The sequence below is a fragment of the Emydura macquarii genome, unplaced genomic scaffold (assembly GCF_026122565.2).
Source record: "Emydura macquarii macquarii isolate MOO-44397 ecotype Brisbane River unplaced genomic scaffold, CSIRO-AGI_Emac_v2 contig_2184, whole genome shotgun sequence".
Lineage (NCBI taxonomy): Eukaryota > Metazoa > Chordata > Testudines > Chelidae > Emydura > Emydura macquarii.
In genome coordinates, this window is record NW_027132321.1 from 3591939 (window position 1) to 3613463 (window position 21525).

The 21525-nt window shown below is 47.4% G+C and overlaps 1 protein-coding gene across 12 annotated transcripts in view; it reads left to right on the forward strand.

Moving 5' to 3' along the window:
- PLXNA2 (plexin A2) overlaps positions 1-21525 on the forward strand; it is a 349352-nt gene that overhangs the window by 166935 nt on the left and 160892 nt on the right. The window contains exon 4 of one of the 12 annotated variants that reach the window (XM_067558839.1): positions 17046-17164. The exons of 10 other annotated variants lie outside the window; for them this stretch is intronic. In XM_067558839.1, the coding sequence (XP_067414940.1) occupies positions 17046-17111 (66 nt within the window). In that variant the 3' untranslated portion in view covers positions 17112-17164. Of the gene's footprint in view, positions 1-6538; positions 6703-17045; positions 17165-21525 lie in introns of those variants that run through there. One more of the 12 variants, XM_067558838.1, reaches the window with a different exon arrangement.

Here is a 21525-nt window from a genome sequence, read left to right on the forward strand (position 1 = left end):
GCCTTGTGTTTATCTACAGGTCAATTATGGAAGCAAAAGCAGTAATGTGATGTAGTTTTGTCTCTCCGCCCATGGACCCTTGCTGGAACGTGTGCTGCGATGTTGGTTCTGGGCCATGGGCACGGGGAAGGATTAGCACAGCTGGCTGGATGTGTGCTTACAGGCGTGCAGGCTCTTGAGGGCACAGGGAAAGAGGAGCTAGCTCTTTTCTATGGAGGCATCACGCAGGCCTGGTACAGAAGTGTTCCCTCTCAACTCACAGCACATGTGCCTGACCTGGAGAAACCATGGGTGAAAACTGACCCCATGTTAGCCTGTCTGTTCCCGTTGCCATCGACCGTAACATTCCCACTGACTTGAGTGGGAGCAGAGGAAAAATCTCACTCTGCATCTTGTCATAGGAGAGGAGTGCTATATGGGGTTGGTCCTACTGGACTGAGACACAGGAGACCTGGGTTCTCTTCCTGGCTCCGCCACTGGCCTGCAGGGTGACCTGGGACAAGCCCATGCCTCAGTTTCCCCATCTATTAAATGGAGATCATGATAAATTCTATATCTGAGCTAGGTGCTATTGCATTCAGCAGCCCCTCGGCACTAGCATGTTCCTGGCTTCTCTAGCCCTCTCTCCTGTTTGGAGAAGCCTACCACACCTACTGCACTTTAGCTTATTGCTTGTCTATGAATTTCATACTTTCATCATCAGGGAACCAGGGATCATACCGTTGATTCTTCCGCTGTTTACGTCCCTATAATGATATTAGATGCTGAGAAATTACAGTGGTGGCTCCATGGAAGTTGTGGGGTGAGGGGGAGGAGAATCGAAGTGCTTAGACTGACGGAGAAGTAAGTGGGGTATTCTCACTCTAGATCTGACCCAAAGCCACTGAAGTCAAAGGGCTGTTGTTCCACTGATTTAGTCAGCTTAGGATCAGTGCTTTTCTTTTCCAGGAAGCACACCCAGGGAAGACTTGCACAGAGAGAAGCATCTCATGTTACACCCCAAAGAGTCTATATCCAGACTCATTCTGATTCCTGGCTGAGTCCACATCTGAGCTGGCACCTGTGTCATTGTTTCCACTGGCTGCTCCCAAGCGCTCCAAAAAAAATGCTAGGGCCGCAGCTCCAAGGATGCAGGGGTAGTGTCTGCGCGCCAACGCACTGCCTGCCTGAGTGACTGCGTGTGGCCATGGGCAAATCTTTGTGGCTTAGTTTAAAATGCTAAAATGGGAGTTTGCCGATGTTTGGACTCAGGATTTTGCTCCAGACCCATCAGTAACTCAGAGGCACCACACGGCCGCGGTACTTGAAGTTGGCAGTGTTGTTTGGAGCTGTGAGGTGCGGTCGAGTGCTAAGTGTGATTCCTGGATAGCTATTACGGTGCCATCCAAAGTGAAGCCAGGTCCCCCTGGGTCACTGCCCCGGAGGTTCTGACCAGAGCAGCAATCGTGTTTAATCCTATTCATCTTCCAGAACTGACTCTGAGCTTGAATCTGAACTCTGTCCGTGGGCATCTGAGAGCTGGGTCACGGGAGCAGAAGAGAGCCAGTCACTTGCCCCACTCTTTGCGTACCTCCTGTCCGCTCCCCCCCGCACCCCCATTCTTACCCACTGCATGTAGACTAGTTCTGTTTCGCACCCACTTCTGTCACACTGACTCCGCTGTGGGCAGGAATGGAAGGGTGCAAGCACTGTGTAAACTCAGCTCCATGTTCCATCACGGGGACTCTAGGCAGGAATCTCGGTAATGCTGCATGTTGCATGCACGGACAATCCAGTGCTATTTGATGTGGCTTACTGGGTGACCAGCACTACCATTGGGAAAGGGCTAAATCCTGTTCCGGGGGCGCTCAGTGAGGCAGGAGCAAGCTTTAACCCCTTGTGGCAGACTAAGATGCAGCTCCTGGACAGAGAGATTGGTCACAGCTGTGGTTGCCCAGAACCAAGCATGCTGGGAGCTCGGATTTGACGGGGACTGCCAGTCACTGATGACTGGGAGGGTCCGTTGCTGTGATTCCACTTAGGAAAACAGGATATGAACTGGTCAAATCAATGGAAGCTGAATCTCCCTTCAGATATCAGTCTCCCCCCGCCCCACCCCCAGGAAGCTTTAACTCGTCCAGGAGAGGGTCCTAAACAAACCAATTTCCTGTGAAGAGAGTTCCTGCTCGAGTGCTCACTGTGTGGGTGAGTGTTGAGTTTTGCCTGTCCTGGTTAACTCAGACTTGGTCTGGATCCCATGTCTGCTTATGCGCAGGAGCAGCCTTGGAGCTTGTCCCCCCTGTTGGGTTATTAAATGAAGATGAGCTGAGCTCCTGCTTAGCTCTGTGCACAGGAGATGGGGAGAGACAGCAGGGCGCGTGGTTACTTGACTACTGCCACAGCTCTGGGTTGCACCACTCCTGCCCAGGATTCTCTAGAGACCAGCTTGGCTGTGATCATGTCGTGTCCTTCAAAGACCTCACTTAACAAATCTTCAGTAAAAGTCAAGGAGATGAATAGAAGTAGCTTTGCTTTTCTTGCTTTCTGTGCATCCGCTTCAGCCAGAGAGAGACAGACATCCCCTCATGAACACACACAACTCTCTTAACTTCCCGGTTACCCGCAGCTAACAACGGAGTTCGCCTGTGTGACTCTGGCCATCTTGGCCAACGCATGGGATTGAACGGGGAATCTCCGAAGCTGGAAGCACAAAGTTCTACAGCTTGAGATGAACAGCCAGGCTCTGTAAAAGACTCTCATCCTTTGGCCCAGCAAAGGTTAGCGTGACTGCGGTGAGAGGGTCAATAGTTCTTTCTCACACACAAGGGTTTGAACCGTAGGGGCTGCATTTTCAAGCTGTTCTCTGGACTCATGAGAGTTAGAAACTTAATTTGTATTTTTTGGAAAAAACAAGAGATGCTCACTTAAGAACATGACTCCTGGAGCTGGGGTTTTAAGAAAAAGATCCACATATTGTGAGACGTGTGACTGCTAGAATTGACAACACTGCCTGACCTGTCAGTATGCTCTGGGGCCTTGTGCCGCTGTATGCTCTTCAGTGTCCTCTGGGATGTGGGCTGACGTCCTTTTAAAGCCTGCATTTTGGAAGCTCCATTTCAAGAAGCAGAGGAAGCCTGTTTCCCCGGGAACTTTTTCAGACTTCTGGCTGAGTAGCTAGTAGTGCTGGCATGTGAGAGAATTTGCTAACCATGTGACAGTCCTGGCCAGTCATTTGGCTCTTCCTCTGGGAGGGATTGCCAGCTGCTACTGGCTCAAACGTAACCCAGCACAAAATAGCCTTGTGAGTGGCTCTTTATTCCATGTCTCACCTAGTCCCCCGCAACTAGCAGACCATCCCCTCAGCTGTGAAATTTATTGCCATAAAACAATACGTAGGGAGAGAGATCTTGACCCCCCAGTGTCGGAAGATGTGAATGGATGACCATGACGGGGCTCTGTTTTGGGATTTTTCAGTGGAGAACCACAAATGGGATGTGTCCAGCTGTTTTAAGCATGATAGCCAGTCTCCCTGCGCATCCATAGCCATGATTAATACCAACTCTTTGCTCCCCTGGTGCACCTTCCATCCTGGAATCTTAAACCACTTTTCAAAGGGTAAGCTCTACAGCCCTTCTTTCCCCTGTAAAGTAGGTAAAAAAGCATTTGTCTGTTTGAGATCTAGCGATGAGAAGTGCTAGATAAGAGCTGGCTAGTATGGTTTTTGAGGCATCTCTGGAATAAGTCCCTTATTTTCAGTTCAGTGCATATTGCAAAAGCTGGGCAAGCCAGTGTTCTACACCGCTGAATTCCCCCAGCAGGATCCCTTGGGGGCATGTTAACAAGGAGACAAAGCAGTTTTTATTGTCATGTCAGCCATTTTTTGACGATGGCAAAGGGCAGGTTTCAGAGGGGTTTGAGTGTCAGTCCTGCGTGCAAATGCTGGCATAGCACAACGAGTATCTTGGTGTACGTACCCTTCATTGAAAGAAACGTGGGACAGGTGGTTAGTGGAGGAGCATGCCTGCCATTTTAAGGAAAGGCTTTGTGGGGTCTCCAAAGCAAAGTTTAGGGAGCATGGATCTTAACTGCTTGTGCTCTCAGTTCAGTCCCCAGTAAATGGATGTCTACGTGGCAAAAGCCAACAGTGGAGTTGGTACCTGGGTCCCTTGTCAGCAGTCTCAGCAGAAAGACCAAGGATCGAATGGCTGACTTCCCTCGCTCACCCTGGAGGGGAAGGGGATCCCTTCTGGTGAGGAGTGACTCACATTGGCACGCGAGTGAAAAGAAGCTCGCTAGCCTGGACACGCTGGTTGCCAGTCGTGCAGCACTGAGTTCATGCGCAGCTTTTTTTTTTTTTTCCCTTTTAAACAAAATGTGTAGAAAGCTTGAGCTGTATAACTCTGCCCTGCCCCTGGCACCACTGGCTGCATGTCCCATGGAAATCATCTGCTTTCCATGATGCATTACCATACAACCAGCTACAAAGGCATCTCATCTGACCCCTCTCCCTTGCCAACACTTCCTATGCCTGCAGTTCCTCCAGGCAGCTGGCAGAACCTAATCACTGTTGTCCGTTGGGGATTTTGCATGTGCCCATGTGTGTGTTATATCTGCCTCTTCTGGTGCCTGTCTGTCAATCATGATTATTTCATTCAGTTACTCTGAACTAGTTAACTTGGGATGCACCTGAACTGTAATCTGCATACCTAGGCTCAGCTGTCTAGGTGCATGCTGCCTGGCTCCCAAAAACAAATTTAAAAAAAAAATCCACCTGCACAACCCAAAACATTTTAATCTTGAATTGCAAATTGTGGGCGTCAAGCGGAACGAGGCGTGATGGCTCCTGCGTGTCCTTGGGGAGTTCATGGGTTCTGATTGGACGCTTGTCAACCCCTAGCAGCCTTGAGGCAAAAGCAAAGAGGAGAGGAGAGGGTTGGGGGAAAGAAAAGGAAACAAGCCTGCCTATGACAGCCTGTCTGGGGCGAGAGGGTTGCACAGAGAGCTGCGTCAGTCCGTTCTCGTCATGGTTTTGTTAGGCAAATGTCGGGGCTTACACTGCACACGAGCTGCCTTTTGTTCAGCATCTGTTAGCGAGGCGGTGCCAGTGTGTGGGCCACAGACAGGAGGGATGGTTAAAAGAAATATCTTGTGCTGCGGCAGCCACGTCCTCCCCTTGGCATAGCTATATTTTCACTTACACTTCAACTTCGGGTGGAAAGAGTCAGCTTAGGGCACCACTAAGCATGAGCAGCAGAGAGGGGTCAAGAAAAGGGCAATGGGGGCAGAGAGAGAGAATTACAGAAAGGGTCAGCAAGTGATATAGAAACACCTACCCGATTCCCTTTTCTCGGAGACCAGTTCTTAGTCCATTTGATGGTTTCCCTTGCTCTGTGCCAAAATGTGAAGCCTGTGAGCAGCTAAGTGCTGTTAACTAAATGATTCCTGTTCCCCAGAGAAGCACAGAGCTATCTTTTAAAAATACTAATAGAATGTGGAGGGGGGAAAGGCGCTTGATGTTTAACAAAAGAAAAAGGAAGTCAATGCGCCTTCGGGCTCTTTATTAAGGAACAAATTAGAGGCGGGTTGGTTTTGAGAAGACCGCTCAACAGACGTACCCTGAGCTGTCTTCCCAGTGAATGATGTACCGGATGCTCTTAAGTGGTTGCATGTTGAATGGGTAACTCTTGTAAGGGACTTCAATGCTGGTGGAAGATGTCAGATTGATGGCCCTGGAGCCCAAGTCCTGTACCTGTAGAAATGGTGCCAGGCAGGCAGTAGCTGGACAATATTCCCCCTTCACAATGACTACTCCAAAGGGGCTTTGTGTGGGAGGGAGAGGATTATTACAGGAAAAGAATAGCCATGCCCCCCCTCCTGATTTGCAACACCCCCTGATGATGGGCCTGATCTAAAGTCCATTGAGATCAGTGGAAAAACTTGCATTGACTTTGTTGGCTTTAGTATCTGTCCCTAAATTGATCAGCTGTATGAGGGCTTCTCTGGACCGGTAAGAGGAGAATTTGGATTCTGTGACCTACTTGACTCAACCTTGGGCCTTTCTGCTAAGATTGTCAGCAAAAGGAGGACCAGTATGTGCCGTGCAGCTGGTCAGATCTCCGCGCTGCTTCCGATTAACTCTGTGCTGCCCTGTGTAAGTGACAGACATGGGGAAATAGGTGGACGCAAAAATATGTGTCTAGGACTGGTCGAAAATTTGACTCTTGAAATTTCTTTTGAAAATTTTCATTGATACTGTCGCAATTTTAAAAACACAAAGGAGAGGAGAACAATTTTCATCTCATTGTTTGACCTACTCTGCTTGTGTCTGAGATGATGCACCTCGGGGGGGAGGAATCATAACTAGAGCTGGTTAAAAATGTCTAAATTTTGAGTTTAATGGAATGTTTCATTGACAGTTGAGTTTTCTGTTTCTTAGAAACCCAAAAAATGTAGGAGGAAATCTTTTTGTTGAAAAGTTTCCGTTTTTTTCCGGGAAGCTTGAGTTGTGACCCTTCTATTTCTTCAAGTGTTTTGGGCAGATTGTTTCTTAATGTTTCAGGTTTGGAGACTTCCTTATCAACCCAAGCCAGCCCCAGTGTGGTCCTGGTGCTTTACAAAGACCCAGAAGAAGTGGCGCCCACATATTATTCATTCAGGAAACATTAAAAATATTGAGGTGTGAAAAGTGCCTATACAGAAAAGAGCTCTCTCTCTTTACCCTCGGTGATGAACTATTGGAACAAACGACCCAAGGAAGGGGTGGATTCTTCACTTCTTGATGTCTTCACATCAAGACTGGGTACCTTTCTGGAAGGTGGCCTGTATCATGCAGGAGGTCAGACTAGTTGATCTAATGCTCCCTTCTGGTCTTGAAATCTACGACAGCTCCACCATTCTTTATTTCTGAAGTCAATCCTTTTTAACCACAAAAGGGTACATAGGATTTGTTGGAACGTAGATAACCTAGAGTCTGAAATAAGTGGAATCCTTCAAAATGTTGAGAGTCTGTGGAGAGGCACGTCTGGAGGAAAGAGATGTTTATCCATAGAACCAGCATTCCTTCCAAAAGAAGATGGTGAGAAACAAGAACTTTATAGGAATCATTTCTTTCCCCATCAAGGCCATCTCCAGTGCCCAGACTCCAAAGCCAGATGATTTAAAGTAGAACACAATGCAACCTAAGATAACCAACCCATCTGCCCAAATTTGATTCTAATGAATCCATCTCCGGAAGAACAGTACTTAATTAATTAGGAGCTCATTTGCATGAGGTGACACATTATTAAAGTTCCTCTCCTGCGAGTAGGGATGTGACAAGGTGCAAGCTGACAGCTTTTCAAATAAGAAATCTTTTAAAGGAATGATCTTCCGAACTGCTGGCTTTGTTCTCAACAAGCCTCTCACGCAGTAATAAATTCAAGGTGCTGGGGCTGCTGATTAGTCTCTGTGTGGTGCATCCTTCCCTTCCTCCCTGTTTGATCTTGGAAGATCTTCTCTCCAGAGGAAGCGGGGGGTGAGGGGAAGAGAATGGAAATGAGGGAAGATTTAAAGGAAAGAGGGATGCCTAAGAGGCACTAGTCTATCCATCTTAAGGTTTTCTGCTGGCACCTGTTGCCATGGTGTCTGAGTTGTAGTTTGAACCCAATACAGGGCTTCAGCCAAATCCCATTGAAGTCAGTCGAAAAACTTCCAAACTCGGGAGCATGAGTCAGCCTCCTGCAGAAAGGGGCCATACGATCATTAATGCTCCCAAGTGGTCAGGATCTTGATTTAATGACCATCAGAAAGGCTGCACCTCCAGCTGCGCAAACCCCCCCTCTAGCATCACCCTGGGGCACGGTGGTGATCGGTCAGGACGTGGCGGGAAGGCCAGTACCTAGCCAACCAACAGCACCACCTGCATGCTCCTCCCAGAATCCTGACCAAATCTGACCAGCCAGTCGGATGGCTAGGACGCTAGCCTGGGATGTCGGAGTCCTAGATTCAATTCCCTGCTATGCCACAGACTTCCTCTGTGACCTTGGGTGGGCCTCTTAAACCCGGTCTACAAGCAAAAAGTTCTTCCAGCATGGCTGTGTTGGTTAGAGGGGTGAGGTGGGGTTCTTATTTTTCACCAGCCTAGTTATTCCAGTAAATCGCCTTAGTCTAGATGCAATTTTATTGGTATAAGGTGCTTGATATCAGTCAATCTTATTTCGCTTAGCCGAATCAGAATGAGCTAGGTGGGCATAAGCACTTTTATACCAGTATAACTACATCTACATCGGGTAAGCAGCAAACCTTTTAAGTGTGGACATAGGTCCCTCTGTGCATCTGGTCCCAGTCTGTACAGTGGGGACAAGAGCACTGCCTGATCTCACAGCGGGGTTGTGAGGGTAAATACATTGAGGCGCTCTGGCACTAAAAGGGCAGAGAGGGGGGCAAATAACAGGGCGGGGGGGGGGGGATAGAGAGACCCTACTTGCCTGGTGAGATCTGTCTGAATCACAGCATCCGCTGAGGCCCTGCCGAAGAGTATCTCTATCTCTAACACAGACACAGGCAGACAAACCAGCCACCTGTTCCAAGTGGCTTTGCAGAGCAGGGGGAAGGACTGATGTAGGAAAAAAGCCCTGTCCCACTGGCATTTTATACATGTAGATGCTGGAAGGACGTAGAAAGGAAACCATTAAAGAAACCTGTCGCTAAAAAGTCTTTAAAATATTGAAGAAGAAAAAACATCCTTTTGTTGCTTTAATTATGCAGAACTTTCAGGGAATGGCATGAAATTTTTTTTTTTCCCATGAAATTTTGCTGAACTGGAAAGTTGGCTTTCTGGATAGTGATTCTCCCGTACCACGGAGCACCTTGCATTGCAGCGCAATCACCATTCACTCCCTTTGCCTTTGTCATCAAAGCTGCTTCTCTCTGCTTTTCCTTTGTGTCTTGCTCGCTGGATCTGTGCTGCAGCCGCTGCCCTAAAAAGCAGCCCGAGGGGGGGACTGATGCATACTTTTCATTTTAGAATGGTTAAGTATCACTCGTGGGATGGTGTGAGATGAGTTTCTTGCTCTCAGCTCAGCCGAAGTATCGGAGTTGTCCGTTAGTCAGAATTGGTTTTTGAGATAATGGAAGTCTGTGTTTATTTGAAGGGTTGGGAAGGGCTGTTCTGTTTCTGGGCTCTGGTTCTTTGGATAGGCTCTGCTCTAGATTCGTAAGTAGATTCACAGTATTTTGTGTGTGTGAATCTTTTTGGTCCTTTTTGGTAAAAACAAGTTACCAGCGACTACAATAACATGGCCAGTGTATATCCCCAGTGATCATCCCCAATCCTACAATAACAGTAGACACAGTGCCAGCACTCATAAATAATCCTCCATTTAAAAATCAGATTTCACAGCTCCAGCACTCACAAACAACCCTACAATAACAAACCAGTATCCTCAGCCCCACCGCTCACAAGCAACCCTTGTTGAAAGCAAGATGTTTTCGCACAGCGCTGTGTGCGTTGGCCGTGCTCGGTAACTTACACAGTAACAAACCAGCATGTATGGCCCAGCAACACTCAGGAGAGATATTACAATAACCCACCAGTGGGTGAGGCAAGGGTGGGGTGGTGATATCATTTATGGGACCGACTTCTGTTGCGGAGAGAGAGAAGCTTTTGGTCCACACAGAACTCTTCCTCAGGTCTGGGAAAAGTTCTCTGAGCATCACCGCTAAATGCAAGGTGTAGCAGCTTGTTTAGCACACCTCGCCCATCTTGTCTCTCTAATCCTGAGACTGACACCGCTACCACTATGATGCATACGCTAGTGTGTGCACGCATGCAGGCAGGGGGCAGTGAAACGTTTGCCCAGGGAATTGGTTCCACTTCCTGCCTCTTTCAAACCTGTGAATAGGAAAGGCCGACCCTTTTTCCGTAGTAGGGTTTGTGAGCCCCTTCAAAGCAGCCTCCTAGGTAGATTGAGCGTCAGTGTCTCAGCTAGCTGTCGTTTGCCAGGGGACATGTGGGCTGCTGCTGAAACAGAAGAGATCTGTGCTACCCTTGGCATGACATCTGACTGTCTGCAGTGCCAGCTTCAGGAGGGATGGTTGACTGTTCTCCCTCCCTGCCCACCCCAGAATGCCCTTGGATGTACTTGGCCTGTGCAATGGGAGGAGATTTAAAGCAGGCGAGTCTCTCTCCATTTTTATGCACTCTGTGCTTATTGCATTCCCCCTGTTCTGGACAAAAGGCATATGCAGCGTGCTTAGAAAACAAGGGGGAAAGCAATAATTTTGAATTGGCACCTCACCGTCAGATGCAGATTGTTCACCGTCCTGGTGCTGAAATAGCGGTGAGTGAGAATTAATTTTGGGTATATTTGGCTGGTTGGTATTTTTGTGTGTGGTGGCACCTGCTGGTGCAATTGCTCCAAACAATAGAAATCAAGCCACTACTCAGGGCCCTCCCATTTCTGCCCCAGTTCAGCAAAGTGGCAGGCAGGAGAGGTGGCAGCAGAGGGAGGCAGTCCCAATTTTCTGTGCTGCTTTCCAATTATCGTTGCATTTATGGACAGACTCAGAGTCTTTCTCCAGGGAACTCCATGTCCCTGGGTTGTGACATGGATTGTTTGGCGAACGCTGGCAGAGCTGTGGAGTTGGGGTGTGTGTGTGTGTGTGTGTGTGTGTGTGTGTGTGTGTGTGTGTGTGTGTGTGTGTGTGTAAAAGACCCAGATCTATACATAATTTGGGTCTTGGAGCCTTATAAAAAATAAACTCAGGCTTGAATCCTCTTTCTCTTCCCCTGCTCGACGTACTAAATGTCCAACTACAGACACACCAACTCATTAGGTTGCTCTTCAGCTTATTCTGATCTGCTGCATAGCTCCCTAACTTCCCCTCTGGCTTCTGAAGGTCCAAATGCGCATGCATGTTCACACACACAAACGTAGCTGGCAGTCCCTAGAAACAGGAATAGAGAGGAACATCAATTCAGCCTGCAAGGAAATCCAGCGTCCAAATGAGACAGGAGTGGTGGAGGTTCATCTGCACATGCCTGGAGCTTCTCTTAAATAACTGGAGGGGATGGACTAGGAAAACGTGCAGAAAATGTTTGGTGCTGGAAAATCCAAGCAGACCGGCTCTCCTGGCCTCACGCTGGCTTGTTGCTTTGTTTGCCTTGTGCCCAGCGGTGTGAAGGAAGAGCTGAGTTGTCAGGATGGATTCGCAGCCCAAACTCAAACCTCTCTGCTTGGTAGCAAGTTTCACTCAAAGCTGTCATGTCAAGTGCTGCTGCTGTTTCAGATTGCCAGGGTAAATCAAGCACCCTGACAAATGTCTTCATTATACGCTTGTGTCCGATAGCCACATCCAGTGTGAATGGGGCAGGAAGCAAGTAGAGACTCATCAGCCTTCATGGTGCTTTTGGCCGGGATAGTTGACTCCTCATGTCAAAGGCCCCTGGACGTACCTGTTGCCTCTGTTGGGTCTTGAGAGAAATGGCATCTTTGCGGGACTCAGCTGGATGAATCCCAGCCCCTGGCATGGACCTGATGACCCTGCAGCATCTGAAGGTGATGAAAGATTGGATTAAGCACAGGGCTGGAAGTCAGGACACCTGTGTTCTGTTCTCAGCTGTCCCAACCCCCAAAACAAGCAGTTCAATTAACTTGGTGGCCTTAGTAAGTCACTTCCCTTTCCTGTGCCTCAGTTTCCCCCTCAGCAGCAGGGAGATAACACTTCACCATGCACAGGCCTGTTGAATTTGTGTCTCTGAGGCGCTCAGACACGACAGCCATGAGTACCATAGCACAGTGGGATAGCTGGAGCGGGACAGGCCCCGTTCTCAGTGTTGGATTTCATTTTGAAGAGGAGGGAGTGTGACTGGCACTGAGCCCTGGGAGCCAGTAGTTCAGGTTTCCACTCCTGCCTCTGCCACGGGCCAGTTGAAGCTGACATGCAGCCTGGAGGTTCTGCCACTAATCTGGAGAGAGAGAGAGAGAGAGAGAGAGAGAGTGTGTGTGTGTGTGTGTGTGTGTGTGTGTGTGTGTGAGACCCTTCGCCCCACAGCTAAATGTTCTATCTGCTCACTCTTGCATTGGGAGCCCTGCTACTCTGAGTTAGCCCTTTCCCTATAGTGCATGTTACAAGAGTGCTTTATGTCTACCTCGGTGTAAATATAATAGATCAAGTGCAAGTAGAGGGGGCTCATGAACATGTAGCATAGTTGCTGGGTTTTGCAGGACCAATGTAACTACTTGTGCGCTGCAAATGGCTTCATCCCTATAGCTTTTTGCACGGGGCTCTTTACAGTACTGACTCGTCTTCCCAGATGATCCTCCAGCGGTTCAGAAAAGGAAAGCTGCAGGGAATTGGCTGATGTATTTAATCTCCAGCAAGACATGATGGCTCTGTAGTGTATGGATTTTCTCATGCTTTGGAGAGGGGAACTTGGCTGTTCATTTTGGTCTTGAGGGGCTCTTTCTGTACCAGCCATTGAGCACGGCAAATTGGTGACCTTTAGAAATGAACCATATATTGATGCCTACTCAATAACATCTGCAGGGGAAGCAGTGGAGAAGACACCACCTAGAATGACTCTATTCCACCATAATTTAGGGCTAAATAGAAAAGATATGACAGGAGCAAAAGGGACTGGGGTATGTGGGGGCCTCCAGGTAATGGAGTTAATTGGATACGCTGATTTGAATTGAATGTGCGTGTAACGGGTTGTCATTAATTTCCTCATGGACATCTCTATGATTTAAAGGAAAGACACTTAATAGGATTACTATTTCACTTTAATTTCAAGAGGGAAACTTCCAACGCAGAGGACTGAGCACTAAATCACACTGCTGTTGTTCCTTCCTATATCAGAACAAAGGTTTAAATGGGGGAATTAAGGCCCAGATTCTTTAGGCTGGGTTTCGTCCCACTTATAATTTCAGTCCAGTAATGACTAGGGTATAAATGGAGAGGAATGTCACCTAGCCGTTCAATCAGGGCACCTAAGAGTTGGGATTCCAGGGTTCTGTTTTCAGCTCTGCCGCTGACTTGTTCTATGACCCTGGCCAAGTCACTTGACCTTACCATGCCTCATTATAGTCCCCTCCGAAAAGGTATTAACCAAGTTCACAGCGATGTGGGGAGGATTAACTGATTGATTAATTTAATGGAGATTTGCCACAGACTTCAGTGTGAGCTGAGTCAGATTTTGTGTCCCTAGGATAATTCTGAATTGGGTCCAAAGGGCTGTTGGTGTATCTTGTGCAGCAACTTGCCATCTCCCCGGGCTGTGCTTCTCTGTGAACGGTATGGGCAGCTGTGGGTTTTGTCGTGCAGACAGAGGTTGCATTGTGTCGATTTAGCCCACTGTATTAGGGTGCCGACCTCACCACTACTTCAGAACGCTGCACGTAGTGTCTCAGTGGTCATTGTAAAGGCCGGTGATGTGGGAGCACTGATCATATGCAGACCACAGCGTGGGTTACCTTTTAAAATAGGAAAATAGGATTGAAAAAGTGAGTTACCTGGAGGAGAAAATACTGTCACCATGTGCCTCTAACCTCCTTTTTAAGCTCGATATGATTGCAGAACCACCCAGGTTAATTAAATTGGATTAGCAAATGTAAATCCCTTCTGCAGAGATTGTCTGTCTGGCTAGAAGAGCCACACACAGGAATCCTCAGCCTGAGGTTTACCTTGTCCTGTCTTTGCGGGGTGCTTGCATTGCTGACCCCTTTGTTTGCGGAGCCCTTGTTCAGCACTGGGACTCAGCAGGGAAAAACCCACAGAATTGTAGAGACTGTGGGCTGGGAAAGGCCTGCGAGGACAGTCTAGGCGAGGCGTTTGCTTGCTCCAGCCAGAATCGTGGGTTCTCCAGCGTAGATTTCCCATCACCAAAGCAAGGCGCCATGAGAGCTGCTTCATACAGCTAAAAGTACAGAATAAGTTGTCATGTGAAGTCTGCAAGGACATGCGTCAGGAGCAGGAGACATTTCTGTGCTGCTTTGCTTTTCATTTCCGGTAACAGATGCAGTGCCACACTGGTGGGCCATGCCACTGCCTCTGAAATCCCACCGGGAATATCCATTGTACAGAAACATAATGTTAGTCAATGGAATTTATCCTGCAGGGCTAGAAACCCCGGCCAGGAAGACCTCAGGGCCGCTGGAGCTTTTCCCTTTGTCACTGTCATATACAAATAGCAGAGGCACAACTGGCACACCCAGTGCCCCCCGCCTCCTGACGGGAGAGTCGTTTCAGCCGCACATCCTTTGTGCACACACAGAGTCTCTGCAGGGCATGTCACGTGCAGCAGGTAGCTAACAATACCGATGCCTTGCATCCATTTCCTCTCGGGTGCGTGTGCGCGTGGAAAAGTAGCTGCAATTCTTGAAAAGTCCAACATCAACTGGCCTTGTGTCGCTCAGGATCTGAGCAGGGAGGTGATCCTCATGGGCAGAGACTGATTTTGCTGGCACTGAGCACTTCATCAGGAGATTGTCTCATGGAAAAACTCATAGTGAAAAGAGAGAGGTAATTTAATATGGAAAGTTCCCCCAAAGGGTGTTAATGCCTTTTAATGGGAGCCTGCTGGGAGGAACTGGAAGAAGATGCAGATCATTCTTAGCTTTGATAAAGTCATAGTTATAACGCCAGGCAAAATACATAGCGGAAGCATTAATACAATAGGCAAGTAAGAGCTTCATGTCATATTAGAGCCTTGAATGGATCATACACTGTCACCGGGGGTGCTACACTGCAACATACACATGACACAATATGGTATTTTGCTAATCTCATAAGATAATGCAGAGCTTATGCCTGCAGTCTGTATTGTAGGGGTATTAACCACATAAATCTCCACAATACCTTTGAAGAACTGCAATTTCTGGATTAAAATGCATTCTGTTTCATCCCGTGTGCGTGTTTTGCTGGCCCTGTGTGCTCTGAGCCAGCACTGATATTTGGATTTGCGAGCTATGTTGTTTGGCACTTTTCAAGCATATTTGCAAACACATATCAAGAGTGACTGAGGAAAGAGCTATATCCATCCCAGTTGACTCCTCTGATTCGCAGCCAAATCCCAGGGCCTCTGCTCCATCCCCATCCTCTACACTGCTGAACATACCCTTGTGCTGGGCATATTATCCTCTTTGAGCTTTCATCATTTAGTCTCCCCTCCATCTTCCTTTCCTACTATCTTTCTAGCCATTCTTTCACTGGAGCACAGGATCTGGCCCATAACTGGCCTGAATATAACTGAACCACTAGGTGGTAATAACCATAATATAATTAAATTTAACATTCCTGTAGGGAGGAAAATGCCAAAGAAACACACCACAGTAGCATTTGACTTCACAAATGGGAACTACATGAAAATGAAGAAGCTAGTTAAACAGAAAATTAAAGGAACAGTCACAAGGGTGAAATGCCTGCAAACTGTATGGAGACTATTTGAAAACACCATAATAGAGGATCAAACCAAATTTAAAAAAACAAGTAAGGGGACCAAAAAATGCAACCATGACTAAACTCAGTAAAAGAGGCAATTAGAAGCAAAAAGACATCCTTTCAAAATTGGAAGTCAAATCGTAGTAAGGAAAATAGAAAGGAGCATAAAGTCTGTCAAGTGTAAAAGTGTAATAAGGTAGGGTAAGAGAGAAATTGCCAACCCCGAGAATTCAAAAATTGAGTCAGGCCCCACCCAAAAAAAACCCCGTGAGAGTGGATTTTGCATGTGCCCGTGTCATGAGATTTAACAAACAAACAAAAAATCAGGAGGGCCTAGAAACTTGCTGCTTTTTTTGTTTGTTTGTTTGTTTTTCAAATGAAAGCTCAACAGGTTAGACAAACACCTGCCGGGGATAGTCTAGATGTACTTGGTCCTGCCTCAGTGCAAGGGGCTAGACTAGGTGACCTCTCAAAGTTCCTTCCAGCCCTATGTGTCTATGATTCTATGAGAGTCTCAGCAATCTCATGACTCCAAGAGCTGGGGCTTTAAAGAAGACACCACACACCACGAGAGTCAGCAAAATCAGTGTCTACGTGAAAGTGGTGATACCACGTTACTATGGGAGCAACTGCGCTAATGTGCGTACCAAGCCTCTGAGCGTGCTCTGCCTGAAATGGATATTTCTGCAGTCTTCAGCAGCCTCCACCTAATCCAAATGCTCCTCCAGTTAACTACAGTGCTGCCATCCCTGCTGGCAGACCTGACCCCTGAGAGCTTAACTAAATACTGCAAGAACCACATCCTGAATCAACATCACCACCCCTTGGGTGCTCCATAGAGGCTTCCCACCAAAGTACTGAGCAGGCTCAGCCTGGCTTAGCTTGTGACATGGGACAAGGTCACGGTGGTTTGTTAGCCGTCAGTGATGCGATGCGCAGGCAGAGCACTAGGCAAGAGAGGCCAGTGTTGCATGCTCGGGCTCAGGAGTTGGTGGCTTGCACTCCTGAGCTCCCGGTGTTGCACCAAACTAAGTCTCCCCTTCCTGGTGTGCGTGGCATCGTGTTTAATGACACAGTCGCCGGGCACTGGAAAGGCTCACGCGGCACCGTGAATGCCCATGCGTTGGCACAGAATTATTTCACCCTCCCAACGCCAACCAAAGCTTCCTGCCATGGAGTCGATCCCCTCTTCTCCTTCCCCATCCACCCACGTCATCGTTTTCCCCTTGTGACGACATGATTTGTTGCCATGGAAACCAAACTGTCAGGGTGAGTGTGTTTGCCCCCTAATGGATGCGTCGTCCATTGCATGGCTGGGAATTGTGGCGCTAGACGCCTGGTTTTTGGACTGTCCCGAGAGAGGAACGAGGGAAGGGCTCTGGGTATGCTAGGCCAGGCAGCGGGAGTTCAGAGATTTTGTGCTTGGTGTTCTGGAAGCAGGAACAAGTGCCAGAGAGGTATGAGCTACTGGACAGCCCAAGAATGAAATTGCTGCTCGGGTCTCTCATCTCATCTGGAAGGAGGAGGGCGGCCCTGGAGAAAGGAGAGAAGCAATTTGAGCTGGTGCTTGACTATCCTCCAAAGAGGCGTGTTGGGGTGAACAATCCCTGGGAGTTGATAGAGGCTGATTTTTTTTTTTTTTTCAGGCAGGGCCTGAAATATCACAGGGAATATTGGAGGAGGAACCACAGCCCAGATTCTGGGACAGGTGAAAGGGGGCGGCAGTTGAGTGCACGTAACAGCACAAAGAAGGAGCTAGCTACAGTGAATGCTTCGTCCCTAGGAGAGCAGGGTCCCTTCTGCAAGATGATGAACATTTATGGTGGTTCTCTCTAGCAGCTCATGCACAAGTGACCCTGGAGCACACGTCCTGCCTGCAGTGGCTCCACTCTCAGCCATTGCAATTAGCGTGCTCCCTGCCCCGTCCCGCAGCTTCTTGTAGCCGTGCTCAGAGCTCCCATACCTAAGCTGACATATCTTGCTCAAGGCGCAATGTTCAACATAACTGACTCTCTCACTGCAGGGGAATAGCAGCTCAGAGGGCAGATTAAAAAGCAGCCAGCTGTGTGAGCACTGCACAGCTCATCTGGCTGGTTACCTCCTCTCCTAACCCTCACTCCAGTTTTAACCCATTAGAGACTGCAGAGCTTTCCTTCTCCCTCTGCGTTTATTCTACTGATGCACTAAGTCTAGAGATGTGTGAACTGCACGTATTCCATGCCCTAACCGTTTAATTGGCCAGCAGTCTTGCAAAATGCTACTGTCCTAGGTACTGTCCATACCCATGGTCAGAGACATATGCTCAGAGAAAAGAGCGGAAAAGAGAGTGATTGCGATTATCCCCATTTTACAGAGGAGGAACTCAGGCACAGTTTAAGTGTGAGGCAGTGTCAGGAACTGAGCACAGATCTCCTGAGTCCCAGTCCAGTGCTTTATCCATGAGGCCTCCCTATCTCTCGGGAGAGGAATGTCTGTTGGCCATGGAAATGGGAGACCAGTGACAAAAGACTGTGTGCCTCCTTCAAAGACTCCACTCAGGCCGTGTGTCTGTGATTGAAAGATGCCACCCCAGCAGGCCTGGCAGCTGCCAGCAAATGCACCACCCCTGGCCTGCAAAGAGTAATTAAATTACAATCGGACGTTTTCATGGAAGGACTTTGGAGACGGTTGCTATGGCAACAGCTTTAAACAGCTAGTTTAATCATGGGTGGATGGAGAGAGAGAGGAAGAAAGGCTGGGAGAGCATATTAGACTTGGAGACATAGCAGCTGGCTGGTCTGGAAAGGCGAGAGTCACTAACTGAGCAGGGAGGTTCTGGGGCACTAGATCACCTGCATAGCTCCTGGCATCTTGTGCTGATGCAAGGGCTTCAGGCAGAAAGGGCTTTTTCTGTGGCTCAGTTTAAGTAGCTGAGGTACAGTGCTGGAGCCTTCCCTAAAGTCAGAAGGATCAGAGGTTTTGGACATTAAGTGTAAGAAGGGAAGGCATGATTTCATGACTGTTGATTTAACAGGAACTCAGTGTTGTTCAATGGAATTCACCCTGCAGGGCAAGAAACCCTCAGCAAGAAAAGTAGCAATGGGAAGTCTGATGGGCCGTGTGCCTATTTCATACCTGCTATACACTTAACGGGCTTTTACATGCCTCGCTGAGGTGCTCTGGTGAACACAAATGTTAACTAATAACTGATCATTAATAATTTGTCAGTCAACAACCAACTACTTAATAACCAATAATTGATCAATACAAATTTAATTACGAGTATATATTTAGTGAAAGGGATTCTCTCAGATAGGACAGTTTGATTGGATGTATTGATTAAGAACAAAGATAGCACATATACAGAGAGACATAGAGTTATATCAAGTGGTGTGGAAGAACTTCCCTGTAGTTAGTTAGCTGACAGTCTGCATCCAGACTCTAAATGGTCTCTACTTCCTCCTAATTGCTCAGAGCAATTATACCCTTATTACTCTTTATTGTTTATCATTCCAATCCTTATCTATTTCCTCCTTTTAGTACATACCTTTTTATCACAGGTTATTTTCTAAGTCCTCGGTTTCCTTGTAGCTTTGCAATTGTCTCAATACCATATAGTTAGTCATTGCATATTCCCTTTTGTGGGTTTATGTTGTTAAGAAACTAAGAACCGAGTCTGCCACTTTCTGAGATGATATGGTCCTCTGAGATGTTACGCTAGATTCACAGGTTCCAGCAAGAAATATCTAGCCAAAGCACACGCTGCCAAGCAGATGGATAAATTGTTCAGTGGTCACATGGTTTGTTCAGTTCTTTATGCCTTTGACACACCTTTGTGGTTAATATTCCTAAAATATCTGTTGCAGAAATTTCTGAAGATCATTGCTTAGAAAAATTCCATTCCTTAAAGTTAGCTTAACTGCCAAGAATCACCAGACTCATGCTGCCCCGCAAGCCTTAAATTCTTTCTTTGGTCTGTGTTAAGTGTCAACAGAAAGTACAGTGAGTAATGGCGAATCCTGTGGTGATAGCACTATCCCAGCACTGCCGTCCCTTGGAGAGCAGGATAATCATCAGTATTTATAGAAAGCACCTGCCCAAATGAGTAGGAGCTGACGACGTATCAGGTGTATGTGGCTGATAGTGTTTATGGGGCATACTCTTGGCATTCATCATCCACGGCAATATATTGTTGCTTTTGCATTTTCCCCTTTCATCCAACAACCTCCAAGCACTTCACAAACACTAATCAGGCTTTGGCTGCTTCTCTGAGGGAGGTCAATATTATTATCCCCATTTGGGCCCCGTTAAGGGGCAGCCCAACGTCCTGCACCAAGCCAATGGCAGAGTCAGGATTAGAACCCAGGAATCCTGACTCCCATTGCTTTGGTCTATTGACTTGATATCACCCTGTCTAGTTTAAAAGGGCAGATTCATAAACATAGTGCCAAATCCATCCCTTAATTACAATTCGATTGCAACAACCAACAATTGACTGCAGTGGTGTCTCTTTTATTAGTCCCGTCTGACCTCATTGCTAGAGAGAAGTACGACTTGAAGAGCTTCTGAAACCCCAGGAGAGAACTTTGAAAAACAGTTGATTTTTAGAAATCTTTCTGCTCCTTCACATCCTGTATTTCCCCTCTCATTTTGCTGTTAATCCGATATTTTAATGGAAATATTTTTAGCCTGTGAGAGTCTCTTCCTGGTGTTTGTTCATCATGTGATTTCACAGGGCTCTGCTTAGGACTTCAGTGCTAGTTGCTGTTGAAATAGATGTGATGGCATACAGGGAAGATTACATGTGGTGACAATGCAGCGGGACCCGGTGAATACAGCTGGTTGGGAATCTTTGGACTAAACAGCTCTTCATCAGAAAAGGCCATTTCATCAAGCTCAAAACTTTTTTTCTGCAAAAAGGGATTTTATCAGAGGGGTTTCTCAGGTCCAGGATGGAATTTCTGCTCAAAACCAGTGAGAAAGCACATGTGTGAGCAGGGACTTGGCATCAGACAGAGCAGGGACTTGAACCTGGTTTTCCCATTTTTCACGAGTGCCATGACCACCGATTCTGGGGTGGGTGGGTAGGTAAAGCGCGCTCTCTCTCTCTCTCCCTCTCCCCTTCTTCCCCCATGAAAATTTTCAAAAGGTCTGTTTCATCCCAATGAAGAACGGGACACGTTTAGAAATCGAAAAAATTCCTGTGGGATGGAAAAACGTTTCCTGCCCAGCTCTGAAGGTGAACTCAAGAGACACAAAGGGGGCAGCTCTGTTCTCAAATACTGCAGCATAATGCTAGTCAATCTATGGAAGTCAATTACATCATGTTATGTCCCTGGGAAATTCAAAATGAAATTTGGCCCTTGGCTCTCTGCACTTCATGAAGTCAGTGGAGTGTCTTTACACCGGTGTAATTCACAACAGGATTTGTTCCTCGGTCTTCATCCAATTTACCCCCTCCAAAAGTTTGGGGAAGATTTTTATTTCTGGTTTAGCCTGTAATAATGGAATTCAGATCTGCGTTTGGGTGCAGATTTCAAGCTCCTCCTCTCTTGTTCTCAGATTCAGTTTGGCTCATTTTCTGCTCATTAGTAAGAAAAAAAGAAGGCGGTGAAGAGGCAGGAGAGATGCTCAGAAAATAAACACGTCAGCACGTCCAAACAAAACTCACTGTTCTAGTATGGCAGAGAGGCACCCAGGGCTCTTCCAAACAAGCTGATGTGTTTAGTGGTGAGATGCGGGAGACTTCCCTTTTCTATGAGTTTGATCATGGTATTTCACGCTGGTATGGCATCTTTTGCGAACAGGTGCTTAACAAAGGAAAGTCAGTGTTATTGTCCCCATTTTACAGGCAGGGAAATTGAGGAACAGACACACACGGCCTGATTTTTCCACAGGTGCTGAGCACCCACAATTCCCATTGCAGTGACTTGACAAAGGGGTATACAGTGAGTCAGTAGCAGAATCAAGAATTAGATCCCAGGCTCTCCTGATTCCCAGTTGTGCATTCTAATCCTTAGATATAACTGTCCCCAGCCGCACGCTGCCTGTGAGGTGATTGAGAATTGCTAATGGCCTCCTCCACAAGCTCCATCACCTTTTCTGAAGATTCAGCCTCCCCCAAACCCAGTTTCTTCATGCCTCAGC